Raw genomic sequence first — 10,796 nt, forward strand, 5'->3', positions numbered from 1 at the left:
TGGAGGTGGCCCTCCCAACCACACCCACATGTTCTGGTCTTGCCTCAGACTTGCGGGGTACTGGACAGCCTTCTTCGAGGCAATGCCCAAAGTGGTGGGGGTGAGGATGGAGCCGTGCCCAAAAGTGGTGGTCTTCGGGGTATCAGACCAGCCAGATCTCTTCATGGGGAGGAGGGCGGACGCCCTTGCCTTTGCCTCCCTGATCGCCCGCCATAGAATCCTGTTCGGTTGGCGGTCAGCGGCACCACCCAAAGCTGCGGATTGGCTGTCCGACCTCTCGGAATCTCTCCAAATGGAGAAAATCGAAAATCAAATTCGCCATCCGAGGGTCGGAAGAGGGCTTCCTCAAAACATGGGAGCCATTCACCCGACTGTTCCGGGACATGTTTGTGGGCCACCAAACAAACAAACAAATAAACAAGTAGCCAAGAGCCAGGGGAAAGTAGCCACAACATGATAGCAGAGAGGGAAGGGAGGGAGGGCCAGGGAGGGGAGGGGGGATGAAGCAAGAGGGAGTAGCCAAACATAGCAGGAAATAAAGGGAAGTAGCAGAGAGAGGGAGAGGGGGAGGGGGGGGGGGGGGGTGGACAGGGAGGACGAGGAAAAGAGGAGAGCCAGAAGGGAGGGAAGAGGAGGGAACACAAACTTAGGGGGAGAGTGCAGGAATCGACAAGACCACAACAATCAAGGGCGGCACGGTGGCGCAGTGGGTTAGCACTGCTGCCTCACGGCGCCGAGGTCCCAGGTTCGATCCCGGCTCTGGGTCACTGTCCGTGTGGAGTTTGCACATTCTCCCGTGTCTGCGTGGGTTTAGACCCCACAGCCCAAAGATGTGCAGGGTAGGTGGATTGGTCACGCTAAATTGCCCCTTAATTGGAAAAAATTAATTGGGTATTCCAAATTTATTTAAAAAGAAGAAAAAAAAGGCCACAACAAGCAGAGCAAGGCGAGAGAGTGAGCGGCAAGAAAGAACGACAGGCGGCTGAAGCTGAGGCAAATGGACAAAAACAAATAAAAACGACCGAGAGATGCAAGTGACATCAGGGGCCCTTCCTCCCAGCTTTGTTTTGCTTGTTTCGTATTATAAAAAAGGGAAGGGGGGAGGGGGAGAAAGCCCTAACTGCTATGTGTAATGAATTTTTTTTACTTCCCCTGTATTTTGTTTCTCTGTGTGTACATTTGTAAGTGTATCACGTATAAAACCCAATAAAAACATTTTTTTAAAATTCAGCAATAAAAGAAGAGGTGAAAGAGTCAAACTGGAGTCAGTGTTTTCGTCCAAAGTGAAGTTTATTGGCCCTCCTTGCTGCAGATGGCGCCAGCGTCCTCGTCGTGCGAGCAGTTATGTTCCCCGATGGGTCCGTGCCGACACCGCAGCAGGTTCTTCTCCTGCCCCCCGCACTGCACGTCATCGAGCAGGATCCGCAGGTTGCCCCCGGACCCGAACTCCGCCTTCCTGGCTGCCCTGACCGTCCCCGCGTACCCCAGTTGGCGGCACACCACCTCCGCGGCCTTGGAGTTCCACGAATCGTCGCACACCGTGCCCCACTCCCCCCCGATGTAGACCTCCACCCTCCCCTCCCCCGCCCGCCGCCTCTTGCCGGCCAGGCGCACCGCCCCATCTCTCAGCTTGAGGCGCTTCCTCTTTCTTGTCTTTGGCTCTTGACCTTTGCCCCCTTTGGCCGCGGCGGAGCCCCGGTTGCTCTTCCTCCTGCTGTCCAATGGCTGGCCCTCTTTCGGCCGAGCTCTGTCCGCCTTTGTTGGTGGTTTCGGCAACGTTGTCTGTGGCCGTTGGCTCTTGGGCGTAGATTTGGTTGTGACGGGTCGGGGCACATGGCCCTCGGTTGTGCTCGGGACCTCCCAGTGCCAGCTCAACGTTGGCGGCCGGGGGGCAGGAGTTGTGTGGCGGACTTTCTCTTTCGGGACCCCCTTGGAAGTGACGACCTTTGGCCTCTGTGTCGGAGCCCTGGTTGGCCGGGTTCTGACTGTGGTGGGGGCGACTGTCGTGGTTTTAGATTCCAAGATGAGTTCTGCAGAGACAGACGGAGTAGATTAGGGTTAGTTTGCACTGATTTCAATCTTGTTTCCTCTGAGTCCTCACCCTTCACCCATAGCCCATTGCCACAGCTGCCATTGTACAAAGATATAGATGGGCGCTGAAACCCTCTCTATAAACTACATCCCTGCAGTCTCTGTGTATTCACCTGGCTCAGTACTTCTAGTCTTACGTTCCCGACCTCTTCCACCCTGATCTACTGTCACTTTACTTTCTTCCCTTCAAGGAAGTGTAACAATGCAAAGTGTGACAGCACAAAGTGTAACAAAATGTAACAGTGTAAAGTGCAAAGTGTGGCATTGCAAAGTGTGATGCTGCAAAGTGAAAAATGTGACAGCGCAAAGTGTGACAGTGCAATCTACAAAGTGTGACAGCAAAATGTGTGACAGTGCAAAGTGTGACAGTGTAAAATGCAAAATGTGATAGTGCTAAGAGTGACAACGCAAAGAGTGAATGTGCAAAGTGCAGTGTGACAGCGCAAAGTGTGACAGTACAAAGTGTGAATGTTCAAAGTGACAGCACAAAGTGTGACAGTACAAAGTGTGAATGTTCAAAGTGACAGCACAAAGTGTGACAGTACAAAGTGTGAATGTTCAAAGTGACAGCACAAAGTGTGACAGTACAAAGTGTGAATGTTCAAAGTGACAGCACAAAGTGTGACAGTACAATGTGTGAATGTTCAAAGTGACAGCACAAAGTGTGACAGTACAAAGTGTGAATGTTCAAAGTGTGACAGTGTAAAGTGCAAAATGTAATAATGCAAAGTGTGATAATGCAAATTTTTAATGTGAAAAGTGTGATAATGCAAAGTGTGACCGTGTAAAGTGTGACAATGCAAAGTGTGCCAGTGCAATGTACGAAGTATGACAGCAAAAAATGCGACAGCGCAAAGTGTGACAGTGTAAAATACAAAGTGTGATAATGCTAAGCGTGACAGCGCAAAGAGTGAATGTGCAAAGTGTAAAGTGTGACAGCGCAAAGTGTGACAGCACAATGAGCAAATGTGCAAAAGGTAATAATGCAAAGTGTGACAGTGCAAAGTGTGACAGTACGAAGTGTGAATGTGCAAAGTGTGCTAGTGCAAAGTGTAAATGTGCAAAATGCAATAATGCAAAGTGTGACCGAGTAAAGTGTGACAGTGCAAATTGTTAATGTGCAAAATGTGATAAGGCAAAGTGTGACCATGTAAAGTATGACAGCTCATAGTACAATAGTGCAGTTAGTGTGAATGTGTAAAGTGTGACAGCACAAATTGTGAATGTGCAAAGTATTATGGAGCAAAGTATGACAATGCAAATTGTGATGCTGCAGTGTGTGACAAGGCAAAGTGAAAAGTGTGACTGTGCAAAATGTGAATGTGCAAAATGTGATCAAGCAAAGTGCAACAACGCAAAGTTAAATTGTGACAGTGCAAAGTGTGACAGTGCAAAGTGTGACAGTTCAAAGTAAAACAGTGCAAAGTTAAAGTATGAATGTGCAAAGTGTGATAGTACAAAGTGCAAAGTGTGACAGCACAAAGTACGACAGCGCAGTCAAAAGTGTGTTTCGCGTAAACTATGATGGCATAAAGTGTGAAGGTGCACAGTGCGAGTGTGCAAATTGTGACAGTTCAAAGTGCAAATTGTGACAATGCAAAGTGCTAAATGTTACAATGTAAAGTGTGACAGTAAACGTGCAACAGCAAAAGCGTTAGGCCTAAAATACGACAGGAAGTAATTGTGAAACTTTTTTAAAAATGAAAGTACCTGTGGTGATATCATGGTTGTATTGTAATTCACCGACTGACCACTAGGAGTCTCATTAGTGTATATAAGTGAATGTTAGAGTCAGGTGACTTCAGACTGACTAGGAAGCTGGGAGACAGGTTGCTTGTGCATGTTCATACTGTTATTCATCTTTTGTTTTGTATATATTTGACCCTCAGTTAATGTTACTAAATCGTTTATAGCTTCAGCTACATGTGTTCTTGTAATATAAATCAGGCCATCCGACAAGAACATTACAGTTCTTTTTTTCCCCAATTAAGGGTCAATTTAACGTGGCCAATCCACCTACCCTGCACATCTTTGGGTAATGAGGGTGAGACCCACGCAGACACGGGGAGAATGTGCAAACTCCACACGGACAGTGACCCAGAGCCGGGATTGAACCCGGGTCCTCGGCGCCGTGAAGCTGGGGTGCTAACCACTGCGCCACCATGCCGCCCCCTGAAGTAACTGTGAGACTGACAGGCAAAGAAGACTTTTGACGTATTCTAGCTTTGGAATAAATACGGAGACAGGAACAAACTCACTCTCTTTGGGCCGAAAACGAAGCAGCTTTCCCTTGACGGTCACGGGCCTGGGTTTAAAGTGACATTTCCCCGGTGGAGCTCGCCTTAAACAGAAAGAAAACCAGGGTGAGGGTTAGGATAATAGATAATTTATCGAAGGATAATAGAGTTGGCGACAAATTGGCATAAACGGGCGATTAAAACCACTGCTGAAAATACATCCAGGAGGCAATGTTCCTGCAGGATGAGGGAGAGAAGTGACTGAGGGACGGTACTTAGCTGTTCGGTCAGTTTTTTTAGATCCATAATTCCGTAGCAGCTTCATCCGAAGGGGGGGCGGGGGGGGGGGGTCACCAAAGTGTAACAGATGAAATACGGCAGATGGAATTCGACAATAAAGTGAAGACGATCAAATGATTCTCACAGAAAGTCGGATGGGCACCTGAGAGAAATAAACTCCCGGGGGATCAAATGGGGGGCAAACGGGGTTGACGGGCTGCCAGGCGCTGCGGGACGTCCTGTGGCGGTATGGGTGGCACTGTTGATGAAGTCGTGGTTTGTCGGTTTTGATAGGAGTCATGGTCTGCAGGAATTCACGAAGGGGCAGCACGGCGGCACAGTGGTTAGCACGGCTGCCTCACGGGCGCCGAGGACCCGGATTCCGTCCCGGCCTCGGGTCTCCGTCCGTGTGGAGTTTGCACATTCTCCCCGTGTCTGCGTGGGTCTCACCCCCCCCCCCCCCCCCCAACAACCCAAAGATGTGCAGGGTAGGTGGATTGGCCACGCTAAATTGCCCCTTAATTGGAAACAAAAATTGGTTACTCAAATTTACAAAAAAAAAGATCCTGGACCACACCCCAACATTTGTTAGGAAACTGGACAAGAACTACAAACAATATGTAAAACTGGGAAGGAAGGATACTTCACTCCAGGAATGATTCCACTGACCAATAGGAATCTTTTATGTTAAAACAAATCTTCTACTTAACACAGGATTAAACACATTAACATCACAGAAAATGGCTTTACAATTAACAGTTAAACAATTCTCCAGATAAAAGGAAATCTTTAAAAACTACTAATTTATACCTCCTCTATCTCCAATGAAGCAAAGCCTATTACTGGTCAAAAGCCACTTATAAATAAAGTGAGCAAACACGGGGATACTTGCTGTACACTTGTATAGAGGTTTCTTGGAAAGGCAGCTCAAAGAGAGAGAGAGACCCTTTCAGTTCCTTCTGTCTCTCTCAGACTCCTGCTCAACCTGGCAGCATTTGGCAAAACTGTTGCTCCACTTTAAAACTCCTAGCAGACTGCCAAACCTATACCAAACTGCAAAACTCCGGGCAGACCTGGCTCCTCTCATTAATTACACCACCTTTATCCCCCTCAGGTCCCCTGACCTGCTTGCCTAAGTCTGAACGCAATGTCTCAAATTATCCACTCTCCAAGCAATCATAACAAAATACCATTAGTACTCTTTTTGTAAACAAGTACATGGTTTGAACGGATGGTGATCTCACTATTACAACTTCTTAATTGCACCTTTTATAGACACAGAGTCTGCCTGTATGTTACACCTGGACTTTAAAAAAAATGCTGCAATAGATTTGGGGCAGCACGGTAGCACAGTGGTTAGCACTGTTGCCTCACAGCTCCAGGGTCCCAGGTTCGATTCCCCACTGGGTCACTGTCTAAGCGGAGTCTGCACGTTCTCCCCTTGTCTGCGTGGGTTTCCTCCGGGTGCTCCGGTTTCCTCCTACAGTCCAAAGACGTGCAGGTTAGGTGGATTAGCCATGATAAATTGCCCTTAGTGACCAAAATGTTTAGGCGGAGTTATTGGATTATGGTGGTAGGGTGGAAGTGAGGGCTTAAGTGGGTCGGTGCAGACTCGATAGGCTGAATGGCCTCCTTCTACACTGTATGTTCTATTTTAAAAAAGATATATACAACATATGTACAATATACAATATATACCAATTTCTCACATTCATCACAACAGATAGTTTGATCCTTACCGCGACGGGTCGATTATTTTGTATACGGTTCCTGCGGGCGTGTAGGCACTGGGATTCCCACTGGACATGAAGTAGAGTTCACCTAAAAGGAGTGGAAGCAATTGAGTCAACCTCCCTCGTCACATTTCCCCACTGGAATCGCAAATCATTAAGCGATGCAAATGCCGTGGGCCGCACAGGCCTCGTTCGCGGAACCACAGCATTGGTGACTGCGCAGGTGGTGACCATTCGGCCCAATGCATCCATGCTGGCCCTCTGAGAGAGGGCCGATCCCACTGCCCCGCCATTTCCTCCTCGGCCTGCAAATGTTAACACTTCAGAGAAATATCCACTTCCCTCTTGAAAGGTGTCTTGGTGATGGTCACTGGGCTGATAATCCAGAGGCCCCCAGGCTGACGTTCTGCGGTGGACACGGGTTCAAATCCCACCCCGGCAGCTGGTGGAATTTAAATTCAATGAATAAAACCTGGGATTGAAAGCTGGTCTCGGTAACGCCGACCGTGACAACTATTATCGATGGTTGTAAAAACCCACCTGGTTCACTAATGCCCCCTTTAGGGAAGGAAATTTCCCCCTTTAGGCAAGAAACTTCAGAGAGTCGTGAACACTGCTCAGTCCATCACACGAACCTGCCTCCCATCCATTGATTCCATCTACACCTCCCACTGCCTGGGGAAAGCGGGCAGCATCATGAAAGATCCCTCCCACCCGGCTTACTCACTCTTCCAACTTCTTCCATCGGGCAGGAGATACAGAAGTCTGAGAACACGCACGAACAGACTCAAAAACAGCTTCTTCCCCACTGTCACCAGACTCCTAAATGACCCTCTTATTATCATAGATTATCATAGAATTTACAGTGCAGAAGGAGGCCATTCGCCCCATCGAGTCTGCACCGGCTCTTGGAAAGAGCACCCTACCCAAGGTCAACACCACCACCCTATCCCCATAACCCAGTAACCCCACCCAACACTAAGGGCAATTTTGGACACTAAGGGCAATTTATCATGGCCAATCCACCTAACCTGCACATCTTTGGACTGTGGGAGGAAACCGGAGCACCCGGAGGAAACCCACGCGCACACGGGGAGGATGTGCAGACTCCGCACAGACAGTGACCCAAGCCGGAATCGAACCTGGGACCCTGGAGCTGTGAAGCAATTGTGCTATCCACAAAGCTACCGTGCTGCCCCTTGTGGACTGACCTCATTAACACTACACCCTGTATGCTTCATCCGATGCCAGTGCTTATGTAGTTACATTGTATATGTTGTGTTGCCCTATTATGTATTTTCTTTTATTCCCTTTTCTTCTCATGTACTTAATGATCTGTTGAGCTGCTCGCAGAAAAATACTTTTCACCGTACCTCGGTACACGTGACAATAAACAAATCCAATCCAATCCAATCCAAATCTGCCGTCCTTACCCGGTCTGGCCTACACGTGACTCCAGACCCCACAGCGAATGTGGTCGACTCTTAACCACCGCCTCTCTGAAGTGGCCCAAAGCCACTCAGTTCAAGGGACAATTAGGGATGGGCAACAAATGCTGGCCCCGCCCAGCCACGCCCACATCGCGTGAAAGAATAAATAGAAAACTACTGAGCTTAGGGCCTCCTATCCCCTTTCTATCCCTCATGATTTTGAATGCCTCCATCAAATCTGCTCTCACCCCTCCCTCCTCCTCTCAGGAAAACAACTCCGGCTCCTCCAATCTGTCCACGTAAATGAAGTCCCTCAAACCTGGTATCAGTCTCGTAAATCTATATATATATTTTTTTTAATTTACAATACCCAATTATTATTTTTTCCAATTAAGGGGCAATTTAGCATGGCCAATCCACCTAACCAGCACATCTTTGGGTTGTGGGGGCGAAACCCACGCAGGCACGGGGAGAATGTGCAAACTCCACACGGACAGTGACCCAGGACCGGGATTCGAACCTGGGACCTCAGTGCCGTGAGGCAGCAGGGCTAACCCACTGTGCCACCGTCCTGCCATCTCGTAAATCTATATTGCACTCTCTCCTCTCTCTCTCTCTCTCTCTCTCTCTCTCTCTCATCTCTCTCTCTCTCTCTCTCTCTCTCTCTCTCTCTCTCTCTCTCTCTCTCTCTCTCTCTCTCTCTCTCTCTCTCTCTCTCTCTCTCTCTCTCTCTCTCTTCACACAGAGAGTGGTGGGTGGAACTCACTACCTGAAAATAGTTGGGAGGGGGGGGGAGGGGGGGGGGGGGCGTGGTGGGGGGGGGGGGAGGGAGGTTAGAGGTCACATTTAACAAGAAAGACTTGGATATGCATTTGAAGCTCTGTAACCAAAAGGCCCACGGAGCCAGAGTCAGATCCATCGCGCCCCCCCCCCCCCCCCCCACCCCCACACTTCCAGCAGCCTCGTGGGCAGCGGTTTGTGGTGATCACCGCCCGCTGTGTATAGAAACATAGAAAGTAGGTGCAGGAATAGGCCATTCGGCCCCTCGAGCCTGCGCCACCATTCAATATGATCAAGGCTGATCATGCAAATTCAGTATCCCACTCCCGCTTCCTCTCCATACCCTTTGATCCCTTTAGCCGCAAGGGCCACGTCCGGCCTGCCTCTTGAATAGATCCAGCGACCCGGCCCCGGCAGCTTTCTGTGGGAGAGAATTCCACAAGCTCACAACTCCCTGAGGGAAGAAGTTCTTCCTCATCTCAGTCCCGAATGGCTGACCTCTTATTCTTAGGCTGTGACCCCTAGTTCTGGACGTCCCCAACATCAGGAACATTCTTCCCGCATCTAGCCTGTCCAGTCCCATCAGGATTTTATATGTTTCTATGAGATCCCCTCTCATTCTTCTAAACTCCAGTGAGTACAAGCCCAGTCCATCCAGTCTTTCTTCACACGTCAGTCCTGCCATCCCAGGGATTAGTCTGGTGAACCTTCGCTGGACACCCTCAACAGCAAGAATGTCCTTCCTCGAGCTAGGAGACCAAAACTGCACAATACCCAAGGTGTGGCCTCACCAAGGCCCTGTATAACTGCCGCAAGACATCTCTACTCCGATACTCAAATCCTCTCGCTATGAAGGCCAGTATAAATAGTTTGTCTTCACAGCACGGTAGCATAGTGGGCAGCATGGTAGCACAAGTGGATAGCACTGTGGCTTCACAACTCCAGGGTCCCAGGTTCGAATTCCCTGCTGGGTCACTGTCGGGGCGGAGTCTGCACGTTCTCCCTGTGTGCGCGTGGGTTTCCTCCGGGTGCTCCGGTTTCCTCCCACAGCCCAAAGATGTGCAGGTTAGGTGGATTGGCCACAATAAATTGCCGTTAGTGTCCAAAAAGGTTTGAAGGGGTTATTGGATTACAGGATAGGGTGGAAGTGAGGGCTTAAGTGGTCGGTGTAGACTCGACGGGCCGAATGGCCTCCTTCTGCACTGTATGTTCTATGTTCTATTCCCACATTCGAGAGAGAAGGGAATAGCGGAATAAGCTGACAGGGGGAGGTTGTTTGTATAGAGCATAAACACAAGTATGGAACAGTTGGACCGAACGGCCTGTTTTTATCTTGTACATTCTGTATAAATCTTCCTAATGTCACAGAGGGTGATATGCAGCTCATGGTGCTTCCTGTTGTGAACCCTGATTGGTGCTGAGCTTGTTAATCTCATTGGCCTTAGGTTGGAGAAGGGGTTAAACAAGGTTGGACCCGATTCTTAACATCCAAGTCGACTCCCGACGGTGGCCCTTGGGTGGACCTCAGAAGAATAGGGTCAGTGATAGCCTCCACAGTCAAGCAGTCAACGTACACATGCCGAATGGGCATTGGAGTGGGCAGCTAAAGTGCTGCCGGGTCCTCTGGAGGTGTGTCTGAGATGGGTATCTCCAGGAGGGGAGGGCGGGAGAAGATAGTAATGAAATGGTCAGGTCTTACATTCACCCAGGGACCTTCTGCAATTAAATTGTATGGTGAAAGCCCCCCCCTGGTGGCCACTGGTCACGGAACGCCCAGGATGTACCTGTGTGAACCAGGTGCTCCCTCTCCAGGGTTAAAGGGCACAAACTTGGCCAAAGTAAAGGGGCGGACAATCAGGTCAGACACGCCCCTCAACCCGCCTCTTCCCGGGCACACTGCCCGGGCAAACCTCCTCCTCCAGGTCGAAAGGCCTTGCAGAGTGAGGAAGGTTACCTGCCTCGTCCTCGGCAAAGGAGATGATGTATTGATAGTAGTTATTGATCAGCCTGGGGAAGTTGCACACTTGTCCGCGGCCCATGCATATCTCGTGGTAGTCCCATCGGCCGGAGCGAGAATCCTCCTTCAGGGCCATGAGCCTCCTGGAAGACAAGTGCAATCACAGGGTAATGCATTGCGTCTCGCGTACTCACTCCCAACACTTCAAAGCCAACTGGCCCTCACGGTGCCGAGGTCCCAGGTTCGATCCCGGCCTGGGTCACTGTCCGTGTGGAGTTTGCACATTCTC

The 10,796-nt window shown here is 49.6% G+C and overlaps 1 protein-coding gene across 1 annotated transcript in view; it reads right to left on the reverse strand.

Annotated features, from left to right (window-relative positions):
* Positions 1-1,290: 1,290 nt before the first annotated feature.
* LOC140402237 (HHIP-like protein 1) overlaps positions 1,291-10,796 on the reverse strand; it is a 175,069-nt gene continuing 165,563 nt past the window's right edge. The window contains exons 4-7 of the mRNA XM_072489864.1: positions 10,505-10,650; positions 6,347-6,428; positions 4,350-4,432; positions 1,291-2,030 (exon numbers count right to left, since the gene is read on the reverse strand). Of these exons, the coding sequence (XP_072345965.1) occupies positions 1,291-2,030; positions 4,350-4,432; positions 6,347-6,428; positions 10,505-10,650 (1,051 nt within the window). The remainder of the gene's footprint in view (positions 2,031-4,349; positions 4,433-6,346; positions 6,429-10,504; positions 10,651-10,796) is intronic.

This window comes from Scyliorhinus torazame, chromosome 25 (assembly GCF_047496885.1).
Source record: "Scyliorhinus torazame isolate Kashiwa2021f chromosome 25, sScyTor2.1, whole genome shotgun sequence".
Classification (NCBI taxonomy): Eukaryota; Metazoa; Chordata; class Chondrichthyes; order Carcharhiniformes; family Scyliorhinidae; genus Scyliorhinus; species Scyliorhinus torazame.